This window comes from Gymnogyps californianus, chromosome 2, assembly GCF_018139145.2.
Source record: "Gymnogyps californianus isolate 813 chromosome 2, ASM1813914v2, whole genome shotgun sequence".
Lineage (NCBI taxonomy): Eukaryota > Metazoa > Chordata > Aves > Accipitriformes > Cathartidae > Gymnogyps > Gymnogyps californianus.
Genome location: NC_059472.1, coordinates 65,577,176 through 65,597,756, shown reverse-complemented (window position 1 = coordinate 65,597,756; position 20,581 = coordinate 65,577,176). Strand labels below are relative to the sequence as shown.

The 20,581-nt window shown below is 39.9% G+C and overlaps 1 protein-coding gene across 3 annotated transcripts; it reads right to left on the bottom strand.

Annotated features, from left to right (window-relative positions):
- Positions 1-5,356: 5,356 nt before the first annotated feature.
- On the bottom strand, positions 5,357-13,860 carry GMNN (geminin DNA replication inhibitor). 3 transcript variants are annotated; one of them, XM_050891367.1, is made up of 7 exons: positions 13,811-13,860; positions 13,133-13,196; positions 11,203-11,301; positions 10,689-10,827; positions 9,915-10,021; positions 9,726-9,836; positions 5,357-8,104 (listed from the first exon to the last, which is right to left on the bottom strand). In XM_050891367.1, exons 2-7 carry the CDS (start codon positions 13,187-13,189, stop codon positions 7,901-7,903), a joined length of 717 nt encoding a protein of 238 aa, XP_050747324.1. In that variant the 5' UTR covers positions 13,190-13,196; positions 13,811-13,860; the 3' UTR covers positions 5,357-7,900. The 3 variants fall into 3 exon arrangements, with proteins under 3 accessions (XP_050747324.1, XP_050747323.1, XP_050747325.1); XM_050891366.1 differs by lacking the exon at positions 13,811-13,860 and adding an exon at positions 13,365-13,385; XM_050891368.1 differs by lacking the exon at positions 13,811-13,860 and adding an exon at positions 13,365-13,384 and having other exon boundaries at positions 9,915-9,997.
- Positions 13,861-20,581: the final 6,721 nt, after the last annotated feature.

Genomic DNA, 20,581 nt, shown 5'->3' with positions numbered 1-20,581 from the left:
GGGGAGCAGAAGGAAGACTTTGAAGAATTCTATGAGAATGTCCCAAAATGTAGCAATTTACAGACTTCTTAAGGAAAAGCAAAATCTAAAATCCAGCTTAAGGGTTCCTATTGGCTCCTCTTTGCAGCTCATGATGGAACAGTTGGATGCTGAGGAACAATACTTCCTTGACTGATTCGTAACAAATAATGTAATTGCAGTTATTCAGCCTCATGAAACTTCTGTGAGTTTTTAGAATTTGGCATCTTCATATATTTTACTGAGTATTACATTTACTTCCTTGAAGTTGTCGTGAAAGCTTGAGACGTGCGATACTGTATCTAACACAGACAAGTAGGAGGCCACCTGCGCAGGACTGCAAAGAAGCTTTCTCTTCAACCCCAAGCTAAGCGTCTGCTGCCATGCAGTGTCCCCAGCAACACTCCCGCAGCAGGGAACACCACTCGGCTTTCTCAGTTTTGTCTCACTAATGAAACATAGAGCAAGTTTCTTCAAGTTTTGCCTCCAGAAACAGCATGATGTAAACCCTGGGAGGTGTCACTTTGGTGACTCATTCTAAATGCCTCCGCTGGTCTTTTATTTCCTTTCTCTTGCCCTCCAGCAACGAGCCATCATTAATCCAGAGATTTGCGAGGGGGATCAAACAATCATGTAGGTTTCTGAAAACTAAATGAAAAGGTAAAGTGCATTTATTTATTCCGAGAAGGAGGAGTGAATACAGCTAATTGCACGAGTCCCCAAAGCCATTTTGTCCTCTAAGTTGCAGGCAGGATTGGATTTCGTACACTCTAATCAGTGGATCATAGCTTCTATAGAGTGATTTCAATATAAAGAACTAGAACAAACTAAAGTGGACCTTGGAGGCAGTAATAAACAGAGGGTGAAGCGAATGCATTCCCCCCCCTCACCGCAAGGATGAAAGACAGCGAGTGCTTCAAACTGTTGATTACGAGCCTTAAGTTAACAGAGGAGGTGAATAGAATTTAACAGAAGAGTGTTCCTGTACTGTGTTCATTATGCATGAAATGCTATTTAGATGTCAATTAAAGTATCCAAATTTGCATAGACTACATAGAAAACATTGCAAACAATTCACATCAAAAGGAAGCCTTGTGCGCCAAACACATTGGCAGGCAGGGGTTGTTTTGTTTTGGGTTTTTTACTGTGAATGTTACAACAATGTACATATCTGTATATTTATAAATATATATATTCTTCCTTTAATTAAAAAAGTACATTTTGTACAGTTCAGAATGCTTACTTGTTTACTGAGGAATACAGACTCTTTTTGCAGAAGGTGAAATAACCATGTTATGGTTTTTATACCATGCCTATCCCATCAGCTGAATTCTTCCAAGGTGTCCTTTTGTACTGACTTCTTTTTTTTTAATTTTTTTTTGCTTTTAGTTTTGTGGCATTTGTACTCACCATATTTCCTATCCCATTTAAGTTATAATAAAGATTATTTTTTAATTACTAAGCACATCAGCCTGTATGTATAGTCACTCTTTCTATCAGCCACCTCTCCACTGTGAGGCTCATACAACCTTCAAACATCATGCAAGTCAGCTCCCAGTATTGTAGGTGGCTCTTACATCCACTACTTGCAGCTGGATTTGGGGCAAGCCATTAGGGAGTTGTTTAATCATATTAAGGGAAAAGGCTTGTAGGGAATATTGGTCTTTTCAAGCCTGGTCACCAGGACAAGACTTTACGACATTCTCAAACAGTTTAGCTAAATTATATGAAGTCATCTGCTAGATTTCTTACAGCGTAGAAATCATTTGTGTTTCATATCATATCAACTTTAAGACGTAGAAGAACATTACTTTAAGATCTTACAAAAACATCTAAAGTAGAGCAAGTGAACAATACACGTAGCCAGGACTACTGCCTGACGGCAGACAGAGAACTGCAACTTCTTGTGCAGGGGGAGAAATGGTGCAATGCTAGCTTGTGTTTTAATATAGACAACTCTTGCATTTTCATCTTTCTGCTGGCCAAGGGGGATAAGTGGCAAACTATTTTAGTAATTGAAATAAACACACAAACTACAAAAGTAGGAAAAGTAGAGAAGGGATGAAACTACAGTGGAAATGACTGCTCTTAGTTGTACCTCTGTGAAGTGAACCAAAGCACATTTTTAAAAAAGCCAGTTTTAAACTAAAATGCTATTTTGGAAGCAAGGGGAGGACTGTGCCCTCTCAGTGTTCCTTCTCTGGTTGCTTCAATGTGTGTGTGCAGGCCCTTGCTCCCGTCACAGAGCATCAGCAAGAGGCATACGCTATTTAAAAAGAAGATGAGCATACTCTTACATTTCCATATCTGTCAAAAGCTCCTACCTGTAATACATACTATCTGTCAAAAGCTTGCTTGTAGTTCGCGTATCACAGCGCGGAACACGATTTTGTTAAAGCAAAAGCTATGATGTCATCGGGTTGTGGGTGCTACATTCTGAACCATCGCTTAGAAACAAGTGAGATGAGTTTACTTGCAAGCAAGCACTAGTACCCTACATTTCTAGCTACTCTTAGTTTAAGTTCAGAGCAAAACAGCATTGTGTATCGTTCAAGACACTTATCAAGAAAGGCTCCACAAGGACTAGCAGAAAACATGCTGAAGAGGCTCCAGGACTGTTAGCAAACTGTCGTTAATTACTTCTTCCCTTCTGTGAAGACAGACTTGTCTCAGACAGAAGACGCTCCTTTTCCTCTCACAAACACACAGGCTTATGGCGCAGACCTGGGGAACACAGAACTGCCTATCGAGCAGAGAGCCAAAGCTGCAGAGACCGTAGGGCTGCTCACATATACAGGTACCATGCCAAATGGAGCTTATATCTACTTTGATCTTATTGTAGTTTAAATCCACCCTTTGAGAAATTTATTAACCTAAAGCTGATCTGCTACACCATCATAACCGTTAAAAACCATGTATACAGCTGATACAAACCAGATAGGAGCAAATCCTGCTCTCAACGAAGTCAATGAGGAAGTTCACAGGAATTTTAGTGGGAATGGTTAGACCAAATTTAGTTCCTATTGTGGTACCAGAGACTGACAAGCTTGAACCTGGCATATAGAGGCTAAATTTCACTTTGAGCGTTAACACTGTTTTAGAAAACTAAATAAAACAAAGAATCACGTTCTAACATGATTCATGACAACATATTTAAAAAAAAAAAAAAATCACTCTCTTAAGAACAAAACCAAACAAAACCCCTTAAGTTTCTGCCCTCAGGGTAACAAACCCTTGAAAAAGTGAACAAACCTTAAAGCTTCCAAAACCAGAAGGCAAATAAAAAGGCACAAACCATATATTTGTCTCATAACTTACATGTTTTTATGCTCGCAGAGCTGACAACGCTGCCCTTTCCTACCACGTTAATGCAAGAGCTCTCCTTTGTGGAGTAGGAAAAACTAGGCGCATAGAGGTGAATGTAACAAGATGGATGCTTACTGACTAGCAAAGCAGGAACCAGCAGGCAGTAATTATAAAACCTCTTTCCTAGGGCTGCAGCAGGTTGACTCAAACAAATTTAAAGGTCTGAGCCACCCCAGAAAAGTATGTTAGGAAAAAGTTCCTGTACCAAAATAACTCAGCAGCAGCGCAGACTGAAGAAGAGATAGGGAACTTGCCAGGAAAAGTGCGCTCGGGAAAGGGGTTTGCCTGGTGGTTTTGTTGGTGGCTTATTCCTACCTCACGCTTTTCATGAACTGTGGTGGGTTTCACTATCCCTGCCATGCTGGTATTGTCCTCTGCATTCTGCCCGGTAGATGTAAACCCGTAGTACCTCAATACTACTCTAGCTACAGCAGCAGCATGAGTTAGGCTGCCCAGTGTCACGCTGCTAGTGGTAAGACTCCTCCTGTACCCAGTATACCTTCAGAAAAGGTATCTACTATAGCTTTACCCTATGCTGCAGTCTGTTACATACAGATTATTGCTAACTTTAAGCATTCAAAATTAGGAGTCAACACGACTGCCAGACTGTATATCTTAAGTATGGACCCCTGCTTTGCTGATTTGCAATGGAATTATCCTGATGATAGGATCCACGGCACTCCGCTTCACATGGCTGCGGTGCCCCCGAGGGTACGACAGAGGGATCGTCATACCCAAGGGTTTGACCTTGAACACCGCCAATCACATTTCATTACAGGCAGTTGTTGGCAGATCGACAAAGCAGCAGCAAATTAAAGTTTCTCAGAACACCATTATCATTTGCTGAACTACTTTGTGTTATTACAAGAATGGAAAGAGAAATTAACAATACACAATAAACATTTTCTGCTGAAGAAAATGTTGATGATAAGAATGCAATTCAGTCTGAAGAACAGAGCACTGGAAACACACGGCCTTGGCAGATTTGCAAATCTGCTCAAAATCTCAAATCCAGTTCTGAAAAGAAAACAACCTCAGACGGCCCTTAAGGAAAAGTAAATGAATATGCATCATGCTTCCTTCCAAAAATCGATGACCAACTTTGTTACTCGTGCACAGGCTGCAACGCATGACAACGCTGTAGGCCCTCACATAAGCAATACAATGCCAAACACCAAGTGAGTTTCAGTTGCCCAGCCAAGTAGTTATTATGGTCTAATTCACTTCTCCACGCATTGTCTTAAATACAATGGGTGTTTACACTAAAATTGTTATTTTTGCTAAACCAGCTAAAAGTTCTTCCTCACACAAACCATCCACCCGCCCCACGGTTTGCTTGCCTCTGCTAGCGCCTGCACAGCTGTTCCTTCTTGAAACATCTGACACCTGCCAACAGCCCGTCTCCCCACACTTTAGTCTTACAGATCTGAAATTCTGTCCTGTTAGGACACGCACATTTTACGGGAGAAGTGCTGGGACGCAGTAGATGCATCCCACCTCTGAGCAGCCTTAGGATACTTCAGTGAAAGACGAGATTGTGGCCATAGCCTCTGCAACGAAAAGGAGTCAGCATGCTGGTCAAGTTGGTGCACAAAAGCATTTATGACTTCTTGGAAAGAATCACATTCTGCAGTTAGGTTCCAGAACTGATAATTTTATTCTGCTAGACAGAATGTTCTCTGTAATTTAGCTGGATATGAAATTTCTTTGTCTTTAGTGATGTTGATTTTCAGCTGCTACATAGCTACGTTTCAGTGGTAAATGAGTTTCCCTATATACTTAAACAAAAATAAAAGGTCAGATGGTTGCAAGAGAACTAATTACACAAATCTCTCTATAATTTCTACACATTTGACAAGCCTTTCACACATGCATACAAAGTTCCTAGACTTACTACATAACATAGTTCTACTGCATGCACATTTAAAAAAACTCAGGAATTTTCAGGACAATAAATGAAACTTGACCCTTTCAGAGTATTTTTAAACAGCAATTAATGCAGCATCATAAAACTTTTGACAACACTTTCATACATTCATATTTCTGATATAATAGGCATTGGGAGATTGTTTGATCAAGGTCCAATACATCCATGACAGAGATAGAGCATGTATATGGGTTTTACTCCTACGCCACAATTCAGCTCTCATACCCGGTCTTCTCCTGCAGCATGTTTTTTCAAGAGTTTATACAGCAAACTATTCTCTCTGCTAATGAATTAAAGTTAATAAAACCATAGTAGCCTTGGTTTGAAGACTTTAGGTGCAAGTGTATGTACTACGAAGCGGCACATGTCTTTTTGATGTAAAAATTTATTACAGGTGGGCCAAATGCTGCAATACATCCATCAGCCTACACAAAGAACTTGCATGATTTATTTTGTACACAACCCATTTCAACACAAGTAAGGATCCAGCTACTCAAGGGACTGTCTTGTCTTTGTTATTTAAATGAAATCAATCAAGAAAAAGCACGAGATTTAAACCTAATAAGCTTTCTTCCTGCCCATCTTGATGGAAATAAGGAAGAGCCAGATGCAGATAATGCATGCAAATCCTGGATTTGTTACTTTCTGGCAGTTCTTTGTTCTAACAGCAGCACCTGTATTACAGCAGTTCACAGAGCAGAAGGTGAAATGGTGGAAAATAAGTTGCACTTGCTGTCTCAGTTGGATTAGTCTGCCCGGCCAGCTAATTATGCAACAGTGCTTTCTTCCCTGCTACAGTCTCTGCAAATGCAAAATATTCCTGATGTTTAAAAATAAAGCCACCTCTGAAAAAATCACTAACTATGAATAACTTAAACTAAATTGCACTGCATGAAGACTATTATAACACTTAAATTTCATGTGTTTCCTTACCAATTTACTATTGTTGAAGAACTACTTGACATGAAAATTGAATCTGAGATAGGAGAGGTTTAAGTCACTTGACAGTACTATCTATTTCTTTTGAACAGAAAACCAAGGTAACTGCTTTGTAGAGTAATCCAGCATCCAGTTGTTTGTTTTTTCTTAAACACAGCATCAGTGCAAGTTAAAGGGCACACCTTTGTCACCATTTCTGCACTGTGATGGAAAGGGTTATGTCTAAGCACCCTCTAGAGCACAAACTGGAAGGTGTAATCTTTTGTTTACAAAGCTCCCAGGAAAAGATGATGCCTCACCTTGTGGTTACCAGATTCAAGATGAAATGGAAGCCAGAAGGAATGTTACTTCCTACAATGGTTCTGACATTCCCTGAGTGTCACAACTGAAATCAGTTGTGAAACATCTATTAATTTACTGACACCCACAGGGAGAGAATAAGATACAGAAGGAATCTAAAGGTGCCAATCTGATAGCTCCACAGATGTGTTCACACATAGCCTGAAGCCAGACAGATCCATAAACCAGAATCCCTCTGATTATCTCTGCCTCCTGAAAGCCACTCAACTTTGAGCTCTTCACAAGATATTGCAATGGCCACCATCTTTCAAAGCCTATTCTTGGAAGACCTTGTTACTTACAGAACAACTGCTGAGTTCATTCAGGACTGGAAAAACCTGTATTCAGCTTACTCTCCCCTTCTACCTCAGTACTTTCAACCACAAGCATTTTTCCCCCCATATGGCTGCCAGATAAGGTGCTCAAAGTTTTAGAGAGTGCTTTTTATTCCTGTAAACCCTTCAGAACATTATTATCTTGGTAAAAGTGTGTCTCATCTCTCAGTAAATACCAGAGCAGTACTTTGAAAACAGACATTGAGTTTCCTTTCAGAGTAGCTCTGAAGTGTAGGCTGCTTTGTCTCCATCTAATTTTCAGTACAGCTGCAATTAGGAGCAAGAACATCCCACCTTTTCTTTATAAGCCAATAAATGTATTTCTACGAGAGACTGTCTAATAACTTTCTACTTAAGCTCTCATCTATACATCTTGGAAAAGGCTCCCTTAAAAGACAGAGGCAATTATTTAAAAAAACCCTGAAAAGCATAAATCTAACTAAACTTCAGATCTTGACTCTTATTACCCATTCTTGACTTTCTGAAGCCTCACCAACAGCACACAAGTTTTATTTTGCCTTCCCTATCCACCAAAACTACTCTGTTCTCCAGAATTCTGGAAATCTAAGGAGCTAAAAACTGCCCAGGCACTTCCAAAAAAACTTGAAAGCTTCCATCTACAGTAGTCACAATTGACTTAAACCTAGAACAAGTCATTCCCCACTCAAATAAGAGGCTGTTTTGGTAAGGTAAAGGTTTATTTATCAATTTTCACATATCATGTCAGACCAACCGATAAGATATATACACAACAGTTTGAAATACACAGTATTTGCATGTTATACAAGCAACTAAGTTCAGCCTGTAGTAAGTTTTCTACGCAGTATCCAGATACTCCCACTGCTACATAATTCCAGTTAAAAACCAACATCTGTAATACTTCCACAAGAGTTTCTATACCTGAGAAGTTTTAGTATATCCTTTCAAGAGGAAGTCTGCAATTAAAAGCCACATACATAAGCCTATTTAAAGGTTGTCATTCCAGTTGCAAATGATTTGCTTCCTTTGAAGCAAGATCTGATATACTCTCCCTTAAGCCACATGATACTTGTGATGGCCCTTCTTCAGAAGTGCTGTCTGCATTATCTCCACAGTTAAGCTCTTCATTTTCTTGTTCAGATTCCTCTAGAGCCACACTCCTCAGTGTCTCAAGATTGTCAGGTGCTTGCCCAGTTAGCCTCTAGAAAGAAACAGAAGACAGTGAACTCAATATTTTTTCTACTTAATGACCAGTGAAATAAGAAGACTGTGCATATTGAATTAAGCAAACTAATTATCTTCATTTGGAGACTGTTGATATAATTAAAACAGTCCTCAGTCAAAAATCTTACAACACTTGAGTTCAACTCAAATTGCTACCTCTAACTCACAGAGCACATCTGCTTTGTTGACTGTTAAGTCTTCCTTAGGTTCTTCAGTAGGACAGGTTTTATCTTAGGCAACGTAAAATACGGGAAAGAGCTCCCAAGTTAAATATTACTGTAGTACTATATAGGTTTAATTTTAGAAAAATCACCACACAACAGATTAAGTTCATAATTTTTTAAGAGATAATGAAGCTACATTAAATCTAGAAGACCCAGCAGTTTCTAGCACTTGATGATCAAACTAAAAGTTCCTCACCTAACCTGATCTAAGGAAGAAAAACAGGACTGTAAGAGGCTGCTTTTGAGGCTTCTGGTTGTTTGATGTGTCACTTAAGGCTCATTAAAGCCTCAGAAGTGAGCAGCTTACAACTAATAGTGAACTTAACTGTTGAGGAACTACAGAGAAGTTTCCAACTACATTAGTTCTTTAAGTCATTTAATTGCTGCCTGTGGGTTTATCACTAACAAGCAGCACTCCCTGAATACAAAAAAATTCAGGTGTAGCAAATTAGTGGAGTCTTTCAAGACTGATCTAAATAACTGCACTAACTGAAAATTAATTTGATCAAGTTTACTTCTTGATTAATCAAGTTGCTTGCAATAATGTTCCATTTTGTTTCCATCTCCCCAGTCTAATCAGAGAATCAAAGTATTTGCCAGGCACCCAGCTTCATATCCCAGTTGAGAGCTCAAATCCCTACAAAAACCACCTAGCTGACAATTTTAGTGTCAAGATTCCATGGCTATATATTTATCACAGCTTCAGAGCCTGTTACAGACAATCTATGCCTGGTAGAGGAGTCATGGAATCAGTGACACAACTACCTGTCCCCAAGGAATTCTCAGAGGAAGCTGTTTTGAAATTTCCAAGTTTATGAACCCTACAGACTTTGTGCGTTAGCCCCTTTTGGGCCATGAAACTGGCAATTCTTGAGTGAAACCTTGACTGTAAAGAGCATAGGTGCTCCCTTCTCCCTCTCACTGCTCCACTTTGTGTGCCCCTGTTTCACGTTTAGTTCCTCAAAGGACATACCCAGTACAAACACTTCATTTAGCCAGCAGCCTCACACAACCTATTAGGCATTTGAATTCAAGTCATCTCAGAAAAGTGAAAGTGAACCCTCCTTCCCTTGTCACCATCTCTAACATGCAAAGCCTGTTCTGTTAAGACAATAGGTTCAATCCCCCCTTCAGAAAACATCGCTCTTAGTACTTTCTCATTACTCCTGTGGGTTCTATGGTGGAACAACTCATCCCCTAGAAGGGGCTTTATGCCTCTGGATTAGAGCAATCCCACCGGAAATAGGTCAGATGATAATTTAAGATGAAGAGTTGTGTGAGCACACAAAACAGAAGTCATGATTCATTAAAAATATCTTTGCTGGTTTCTCACTTTTCCATTCTACAACGTTAACTGAAAATTCCTTTAAGTACCTCAATCATGCTCGTCATATACTGCACATGTTCAGCAAGGGACATTAGCTCTTCATTTTCTTCTTTTAGGCGGGCAATTTCACCATCTTTCTGTTCAATTTCTTTGTGCAACTGAGTTCAAATAACAAAATGTTAAAACAGGAAGACAATAGCCAGTGGTAAAGAAGCTAGTTATCTTTCACTAGCTACCTTTTCATTTTCTTGAAGCACTTCATACAGAGCCTTCCTCCTCTCTTCAGCCACTTCTTTCCAATATTGAGATGAAGGACTTCCTGAAGTAAGAAGCCACAGTAAGTCTGTGCCAAGATAGAATTCCTGAGGTCACCTTCAGATATCTAACCAGTATACAAGTGTTCTATAAACTGTGATAAGAACTCACTCCATATAGTGTTTTCTGAGAGATAGTTGTAAATTTACAACTAGAGACATAAGCTTACAGAAAACAGAGATCCTACGCTGTATTAATGGCTATATAGGCAGAGTCTTCAAGAAGCTGCCTCAAGCATGGCAGCAGGCTTTGCAAGATGGTCACATTTGCAAGTGTCAGTCTTAATGTGTACTTTGTGGAAGACTGAAGTCTTAGTCCCAAGTCACTGTTCATATTGGGCTTAATGATTATGAGAAACTGCGCATGCAGCACCCTATGTCAGAACAGTCTTTCATTTCAACTTTTAGTCACTTGAAAGCTCATAGCCAAGCCAAAGTAACAAACTGCAAGACTTCTTAACACTGCTGCACACTATGGTTCTGAGCTACTAGTTACCATAAACTCATTCTTAAACATTAGGTATCTATACTGTATTTACTATACTATAGAGGATAAGTATCATTAATTTCTGCCAGGCATTACACAAAACCCACAAAGCCCTTATCTAACTGACAAAGGAACTGTGTTTCAAGTTATATTCCAATGGGAGCATAGCATTTTAAGTGCAAGAAAACACTTCAGGAATTACCACACACCTTTTATCATGAGATCTACAGCTTGAATGACATCATTCATATTCTCATTTTCTTGCTCCTTGTCCGCAGACACCTCAGCTTTACAAGCCTTTGAGGTGAACTTGTTATTCCAAAGTTTCCTTTTGACTGAAGATTTCTTCTGCATAAAACACAGGCAGGTTTAACTCAGAGCAGTATTTCAGTTTTTCAAAAAATATGAACTTGTAAGTCTGCTCACTCATGACTGCAAATAAGTCCTTATAAGCCCCGCTTTCTTCACATTATAGTTCTAGTTTACAGACCTCTTCCTTGATACCCATAGGTTTAATAAAAGAAAAATCTCAAACATTTTCCTGAAGTACTCAGAAATTGCTAGGTTTTAATAGTTTATTACTAAAATAATAGTAAGCTTAAGTTGTGTCACTAGTTAGACTATATGTTTTTCCAAATATATTACTTTTCAGTTAAATGCTCAAAAGCATTTCACTATGAATAGAAATAGTTACACATCTACAGGTTATCTTTTAATTCATACCTCATTACGTCTGCCAACCAGGCAACCTGTTGCTGAAGGCTGAATCATTTTAAGAGTCCGTCTTGGGGCAGCACTGCATGTGGTGTCTGTGAGGTACTTCTAAAAAGACAAATATGGCTTCAGACAGTTGCTACTCTTCTCCACATGAGCTGAAACTTAGGAATCTGTCATGCTTCCATTAAGGTAACCCATGGTTCGTCTTTTCAAGACAAAAAGATGATACTTTATGGTAAGGCTTGCGTAAAGAAGCGGCTCTAGTTATTTGTAGCAGAGATAGATCTTAATCACATGAAGCTATGCTGAGTCCCTGCCTCTTAGAAAACCCTTACCCTTCACAAGGGAACTTGAACAGGTCTTATAGCAGAAATATTCTGACTCGATTTCAAGGTCATTTACAGTGCAGTGACACACGTAAACTTTAGCTGAAGCTCTCAAAGTTGTATTTGACAACAGCAGTATTAGACTTCGGGGGACAGAGACAAAACTGACTGCAATTGGAAGCTTATGTGGTAAAGTCACACACATCACTTCAGGCAATACCTGTTTTTATTACCTGTGAACACATCCTCAAGTGGTGTTCATTTAAATAGATGTGTTGCTTCAATTATCCATTAAAATGGATCTAAAGCTTCCTTGCTTCGATCCATACAGGCTATTGTTTTGTATAAACAGTATGTTTATCACCTTTCCTGTCATGCATAAACACCCATTTCCTGCATTAAAGCTTTCTGATTGGGTTGGTTACACTGCCACCATGGGATAGCAAACAATGGCAGACAACCAAGCAAGAATAGCCAGAATACAATGCCACACCAGCGTGAGAAAGTTACCGATTCACACTGTACTTCATATGACATGAATTCACGTTTCCCACGGTAGTTTCTGCCACCAATTATCCCACTGTTGAACTAAAGGACAAACACTAACTGCTGTGGGAACAAGAATCACACCGTGTGTCAGACACTGCTTGCTGCTATTGAAGGTTAGAGTTAAGTATACTCTGCCAAAAAGTTATTGGCTAATACTTGAGTTAACCCATTGAAAGTGCAAAAAGCCACACTGAAGAATTTATACCCTAGAGTCACTATAGGACAAGATTACCATGTGTATAAGTCAGACTTATCAATCAGCAATTTTCATTAATACCAGAAATCTTCTTTACAATCACTCTATCCCTCATGATAGAGGGCTACTAGCCTCCATTTTATATGGTATTTGTACAATTCCGATTAGGGTTTACATTAAAAATTTTAACAAAAGAGTGTTGTAACAAGACTGGAATAGGTATAAACTTTAGTAACTTCTTATCAGTCACCTCCTAAAAACCTAAATCATTTAAGCATTTCCACCAATTCCAAGGCAACTATGGCTCATGAAGGTGACTTTAGAAACAGAATTGCCTGCATGAATACTTCAGTTAAAGCATGCGCAAGTCAAGACAGATTAAATTCTTAGTAAGTTCATCCCTATAAATGACAGGCTACAGAACCTACTCTACAACCCCTTAGCAGCCAGACTGATTCAGTAACCAAACTAAGGCAGGTAGCCAGCACCTAAAAAAAAAAATCACATGGAAAGACAGCAAGCTCAGTGTCAAAGTAAAAAGGACTTGCTGAGCAATAAGAAAAGAGTAGTCATAAGCACATATGCCCAAGCAGGACAGAGTGTTCCCAAGCCACACTGCCTGCCAGGAGGTTACTCAAGCCAACAGGACACAGGCCAGGTGGAAGCACGTTGCAACAGATCCCTTTGTATTCCTTCAGTGGATATAAAACTTGTGTCAGATGGAGGGACTGTCTCCCATAGAATTGAGCACAAACCTCAGAACAAAGCAAATGCTGTGTTTGAGATACTCTTGATAAATTTCATCATCTATTTTCTATCCCTTATCTGCTCCCATATCCTAGCTTTGAGACTTTAAAGCCTATACCTGCAAAGATCCTGACGATTTTTCTGCGTTCAGTTTCTGTTTCATTTTGGAATTCATAGGATCGCTGCAAAAAAAAAAAAAGTAAAAAATTAGTAACATCCAGCTGCAACTGAAGTTCAGGGACACTAGTTACAGAATATTACAATTTCAGTTTATCAACTTTTACGACAGCATTAAAAATTCAGTCATGAATTGCGTGGTCAGCAGGCTCTTCCAAGGGCCCTTGGAGCACCTCTTGGGGTTCCTCCCCGAGATACCAGCCGCAAGCGCGCCAGAAACGCAAAGCCCTGAGGAGACAGCCCGCGTCGCTGACACCACGGCTGCCACGCCAGCCCACCACAGACGCCACCACGGATCACAGCCCCGTTAAGCCTTTCCACAGGGATTGGGGGGAGGGGGGTTGGATGGGGGGGGGGTGTCCCAGACGCACACCCAAGATGGCGGGGGAGGCAGCACCCTCCCGCTCCCGCCAGCCGAGCCCGCAGCGCCCCTCCTCGCTCGCCGGCGCGGCCAATGGGGAAGCGAGGCAGGAGCCCGCCAAGACCCAAACGCGGCCATGAAAGCCTGAGCCCCCCCCCCCCCCCCCGGCCGCCCCTAACGGCTCAAGCGAGACGGCGCGCGTGCCCCCCCCAACCTCACCGCGCGCGCCCAGCGAACGCCGCCCCCGGCCCCGCTCACCACCAGCCGCTCCCGCACGATTCCCGCCAACGCGCGCACCCAGCCAAACGCCCTCTCCCGCCCGGCGTGCGGCTATAAGGAGCGCGGAGGGCGGGGAGACCGTCACGTGATCCGCCGGCCGCTCTCCGAGCCAATCACAGGCCGCGCTCCCCCATCCCGCCGGCGGGGCCCCGCCGGCGGGGGCCGGAGGGGCGGGGCGGGCGGCGTGAAGAGGCCTGAGGGGGCAAGACCCGCAGGAGGTGGGGCAGAGCAAGTGCCTCTGGAGGGGGTCCGGGGAGAGCTTTTCATCTTGAGGAAGGTGAGAGGAAAACTCAGAGTACAGCACTGGGATATGAGACACCTTCAGCCATGAAGTACACGTCTTGGCCCTGCCGGTGCCTCTGGAGGGGCCACAGGCCTGTCTGGTGCAGGCTGCCCCTCGGCTGGAGTCACCTGAACTGAAGCTGTAGGGAATGAAACACACAAGCAGTGTGGCTGGTGCTCATCTTGGCTATTACAGCGTTGCGTAGGAAGTCTACTGGTTCCATATTCAAAATCTCCCTGTAGCTTGAAACTAGATCCAAAGTCTCTCTGACTGCTTTCTCACTCCCATTATTTGTTGTATTTTAGAAAGACGTACCAACCCAAATTTAATCACGTATACACTTTATTGTCATCACTCCTATCTAAATACAGTACAATCTGCAAAACTGGGGAAGAAAATTAACAAGGGTAAGCCACAACAACTGATATACAATAATTTTACATATGATATAGACTAGAACTCTCCATTAATTATGCATAAGGTATGCTGTTAAGTTTGTTAGAGGCCACTTTACAATTACGTTCTTGCAAATATTTGCACGTTTATCTTTTATTTATGCTAATAGTATCTTCTGCTGACTTGTGAGTAAATGTTCGTAGAGTTAAGGACAGGTTCCTTGCAGTCAAGGTCTCATAGCTAGCTTAGAGCAGCTATCAACATTTTTTCCAGGCAATATGATGGAGCTATTGGAAATCAGGATAACTACAGAGACAAGTATTTATTTAGCATGCCACTCTGTCAGCCTTCTGTTTGGAAATAAACTGTATGGCACTTATGAGAATGTCTTAAGGGGAATGTCATGGTCCGATGAAAGAAAGAAAGGCAGAACATAAAAAATGATGAATTAGGAAATCTTTAAACAAGGATAAGGAAATAAAGCTGATCTCTCTTGCACAAACCTGTGCAGTTTCCCATTGACCCATTTAAACTTTAATTGTCTACGACATCCTTTGGCAAGTAATTCTAGAACTCAAATAGCCATTGTCTGAAGAACTCCCTCCTTTTTTTTTTTCTTTTGAACCCAGTTCCTATAGCTTCATTTGATGTCCCCAGTCCTTGTACTGGAAGAGGCAACAAACAACTGGTCCTCACCTAGACCACTGTTACACAGATTCCCCTCCAGTTCTCTCTCCCAGGTCTACTTAGCCATCTCTTACATGAAAGGTGTTCCAGCTTTCTGCTCTTTTGTGAACTGTATGCTGTTTGATTTGCCTTTTTAACCACTGCTGAGCATCGGGCTGACATTCTTGTGGAAATGTCTGTCATAACGCTGAGACCTTATTCTTGAATGATGGTCAGTTCAAAGTCTGTCATTTGATATGTGAAATTAAGATTTTTTTCCTATGTATGTTCTTTTACATTTATCTACATTGAATTACATTGACTGCTATATTCACCAGTTATTCAATTCCATAATGCCCTTCTGCAGTTTTTCAGTCAGCTCTGTTCCTATTATCTGGAATAATATAGTGTCATCAGCAAGCTGTCACCTCAGTAAGCTTTGTCTTCTATCAAGAAAATGAAAATAACGTGCAGAAACGTCTATCTAAATTACTATTGTTCCGTTACAGTACTAAAAAAAAAGTTCATGCTCTTAAATTAATTTAATTCTTATTGATTCTAGAAGAAAATTTGAAATTTCCATATTCCAAAACACTAGCAGATATGCTAAGCTCTGGTCAAATATTCACATAAATCTTACCAGCATTAAATCTCCTTTTAGAAAGATCTGGATACAGGTAATGTGTACATAAACACAATATCAAAACATTCCTATTTTTATGTTTTATGTATTGTTATATAACAATATAAATATGCAATATAAAATACATTATACAAAACATTTAAATCATATATATGCATAGATTTATATACATAAAGGCAACGTGTATTTTATGGCTGTGATACAATTTTTGTAATACTAACGTTTTCAAGTGAAACTTTCTCAAAGATTACCTTTTCAAAATTCAGTTTTCATTCATAAAAAGTTTTCAGGTAGATTTACAGTTCAGAAGTGGAATAACTACTTTTGGAAATGTTGATAATTGGAAAGGGCCGAGGTAATGGGAGATGGTTCTGATGTGACAGTTCTGTTTGTTTTTCCTTTTAATTTGTTCCTTGCCGGAGGCATACGATCTGGAGGTTTATTACAAAGGTGCCACTCCCTCAATTTATCCAGCTGAAGAACATGTCCTATTATGAACCACCATGTCTCAGAGTTTCCCTTCAGTTCAGTTTCTTCAGTTTGACAGGTTTGTAAAGAATCCCTTCACTGTGTCAGAAAGAACAGAGAGCTTATTATTAGAAGCTTATTCACAGTCTTAACTGTGGGAAACGAGTATAATTATATAAAAATCTCACAAAAAGGTTTCAGGTTACCTTATTGTAATGATTCCCATTTTTGTAGCTGAAGGTTAAATTTAAATAGGGGTTATGGCATTTTAACATGCAAAAATCTGTCAACCCAATGCTAGCAGAATATATATTTCTTCAGATTGAGTGCAATATAATGCATTTAAGCTTGTTTGTTTCATAAAAAATAAAACTGTCTGTCATGAATACTTAGGACTATTTGCACTTCAAGTGGGCCTAAGCAAACACGTCGAGGTTTCCCATAGAGCTCAGCCAATTTGTTAGATTATTCATGGCAGTAGAGAATGTGTACTTTTTAGAGCTTTTATACTCCATTGCTACTGATAAATGTTATCAGTTTTTATAGCAAATGACAACTGAAAAAAAGCTTCTTGGAGGACTTCACGTGCCTGGGAACATGGGAATAGGTGGGAAGGCACTACCCGGTCTCAAGTAACTCTGGGGTCCAGTCTTGCTTAGACTCCTGTGTGTGGAAACTTCCTAAGCATTATACAGAGTGTGTTTGGACTTGGCTATCTGAATCAAGTACTGCCAAAGCGGTATTTCTGCTTCACAGTCATATTGTGCATTTTGTCAAGGCCTTTATTGTAATCCACAGATAATTATCTAGCTCTGGGGTGCTTAAGGACTCTCTATTTCTACCTGCTACATTAAGTGCAGGTAAATTACATTGTAATTTTGTATTTTGTAAATTGCATTATTATGTAAATATCATAACTGCTTTCCTATTTATTAGTATTTAATGTAAGCAACTACTGCAACTGTTTTGGATGCAGAGAACTACTGTGGAGAGGGTCAAGGGAGTCAGCGCAGTGTTGTGCCTCTGAAGCACATGAATGTCTTATCTCAGTCCTGCTCTTGGTGCAAACCCTGCAAAAGGGTCCAGGAAAGAAAGCCCCGAGGCTGGGTTTGGGATCTCTGAATCAATAAACAGGAACTGTGGCTCTCGGGCTCCCTTGCTGCTGTTCTCCTGGCCCTTCTGTCCAAGAAAAAGACCATTTACGGAGGGGATAAAACGGCTCCCCGCAATCCGCCGGTGACACTAGGTGGCAGCGTGGCATCACGTTGTCTAACGCTTCCCCTCCCGCAGCGTCTTGTTTCTGGGGCATTACGTTGTACAGAATCGTGTGTTACCGACAAGAAGTTCATGATTTGTCTTCTTTTCCGTAGATTAATCAGCACGGAAGGCTGCATGCTAATGAAACTCTGTCCAAAGAAAGGATTATATACACAGCACAATCCAGGTATAATTCATAATGCAAGCTCGTTTTCAATGACAGCCACTGCTATTAATTAAATCTCTCCAGCGAGTCTGTAATTTTCATGTATTAGAATAAAAGATTGTCCTGTGAATAGTGATCCTTAGTGCTTCAGAGGTGAAAGGTTAAAAGAAAAATCTGCGTCTCGCCTTCTGAATTTTCCCTAGTTAAGTACTGTGTGAGTCACTAAGACATCCCTTAAAACACTGTTAGGTCCTAACCTTGTCAACTATGGATTTACCTTGAAAAAAACATCATTTATGTAGTGCTTTAAGACTTAAAAATGAAACATTCTCTATAAAGGCTAGGAATTATTAATCTAAAGCTACTTCCAATTCTGTTGACTACAAGTATTTAGAATATTATTTAGACTGAACAAACAAAAGAAGTTGTTTCAAATTTTACTCTTATTCTTGCAAGCACCTGCTGAGCAAACACAAAACCTACATTGGAACATGACCATCCTTGTTTTTGATAGATCAAACCAGTCTCATAAAGACAAATGCATTTGCACATCACTAACTGAGAACATAAGTTAAAGATGACACAGCACGGTGACAAAGAGTCAGTAGTCTTTCAGATACCAAAACACTGTGTCCAATGGAATTTGAATTGCAGGTTTATCTACAAAGTGCAGGCAGGGATCCTTGTTTTTAATGTGCATTTCAGACATTTTCAAAATAAATGCAAAGTTTTAGAGACAGGACGTGCATTTGTTATACAAAACAAATGGCCAAGCTGTTAAAGGAATCATAACTACCATACTCAACGAGGCAATTGATTGGGTGTCAGTGTTTGGGGAAGCTATCATCTCAGCGAAGGCACTGAGAACCTTTAGTTGCTTTTGACATCATAACTGCACATACTTAGCACTCCTAAACAAGTCAGGAAAGCACAAACTGGACAAGCAGAAAATGAGAACACACATAATCAAGTGTATTTAAGCATATATATACACACACACACACATACACATAATTATTAAGATGGAACAAACCCAGCAAGATAGTAGGTACAGTTCAGCCAAAGCTTAGGATCAATACCTCATGTGCCCAAGAATGTATGGCCTATTTTATGACCACAGCCCTACAACTAGAAGGCAGGACACAGGGAAGTGATGAATGAAGTTTAATATTGTAGCAATAGCTGTGCTGTGGATATATAGTTGTCCACAGCATGATGTAAGGAATGTTTTACATATTAAACATTGCCATTTCTCTACACAAAAGCATTCCTGTTATGTCTTAGAAACTAATGTTTTCTCTAAAGGCAGAAAAGAGTGAATCACGGTATATTCTGCAGTGTATGAAAGGGTTTTAATTGCCACCTAATTTGTCTTGTTTGACTTTAGAAAGAATACTAATTTATTTTTGCCTGATGCATAAACATTTGGCACTGAATTAATCATAGTTCTGTTTTTGAAGCAAGTAGCTTCAGGGCTGATACTACTTCTAACATACACAGCCAGTACAGTATGCATGGAAAGTACAAACGGAAAGATAACAGAATCCGTCTCATCTCTTCCTAACTAACATCTCTTCCTAACTATAACATATATATCAATTTGCTACAATCTGTTAAAAAATAATTATTAACTAGAAATTATTAAGTTTTAAGTAACTAATTATTAAGTTGGAAATTAAGAGCAGAGGCATTAGAGTACAATCTTGCCCACATGCTTATGAGTAAACAGTTAATTCTGAAAACAGGAGTTAGACTCTGAAATCACATACATTTTGGAAAAAAAAACCCAACAAGGTGTTTCTATAGTTATCAAGCCTTTTTAATTTACAGAAAAAACCCACAACTTATTATGCAAATGAAATGTAAAAAAACCTACAGTGCTTAATTTCACTGAAAACAGCAAGGAAACAATAAAATGGTGAATAGAAAATACAAGTTTTTCAGAGCAGAAAAGGAAAAAATATATAAGCAACCAGACATTCCAAACTCGCAGTGCTTCTCAAAACTATGTTACTCAAACACTTTCTCTCCCAAGCAATATATTTTTGTGACAAGGTCTTTCCTACCTTCACATGGGCTATTGCCCATGCTGCCTGATTCTGTATTTCTCCAGGATGACAGCTGAACAGTGTCCATCCCCCGCTGCAGAGACCGAAGTCCCTCGGCATGCGCATGCATTTGATTCCTCAAAGCCTAGAGGACTGCAGCTACATGTTAACGTACAAAGTCCTCCTCGCTTCGAGTGGGAGAAAGACTAAAGGACACCAGCTTATTTGTTTGTGCTGTGTTAACCAAGAAGAAGCTGCCCCACCCTACTGACTGTTTCGCTCAGCCCGGATTTAACATGCACAAGAAACACTATTTTTGCTGTGCTAATGGGATTGCAGCCTAAAAAAAGAACTAGTACGTATTTTGCATATACTGCCACAACCTACTTGTTGGGTTTGTTTTGTATACCACGCACATTTCTCTCTTCTTAATGATAAAGTTTCTATCGCTATAAACTAGATTTGAAGAGAGGCAGTCTGTCATTAGACCAAGTGTTATAATTGCAAAACACACACCAGCTCCCAGGCACACAAGCCTCTCTTATAAATGACACAACATTGCATAACCAGTAAGAAGCATAACAATAATACACAATTATCTGGTCAAGAGAATTATGGATCAATAGCATATAAATATTTATTTTTCTAAGTCCTAACTCTCCATTCAGTAAGAGATGTTACTTAATAATACATATTTTAACTGAGATGCTGATATTTTTGTACTATATGAGCTTCATCATTATGCACGATGGAAGAAAAGAAGCACAACTGTATAAAAGTAGGACAAGACTCAGCTATTACTCATGGCTTTACTAGTGCAGAT

Coding starts and splice junctions, on each gene's coding strand:
- GMNN (XM_050891367.1), bottom strand. CDS start 13,189: ATGAATTCCAAAATGAAACAGAAACTGAACGCAGAAAAATCGTCAGGA. Junction 9,837..9,914: donor TGCTTCAAGAAAATGAAAAG/GTAGCTAGTGAA, acceptor ATTTGAACTCAG/TTGCACAAAGAAATTGAACA. Junction 8,105..9,725: donor ATATGACGAGCATGATTGAG/GTACTTAAAGGA, acceptor GTTTCTTTCTAG/AGGCTAACTGGGCAAGCACC.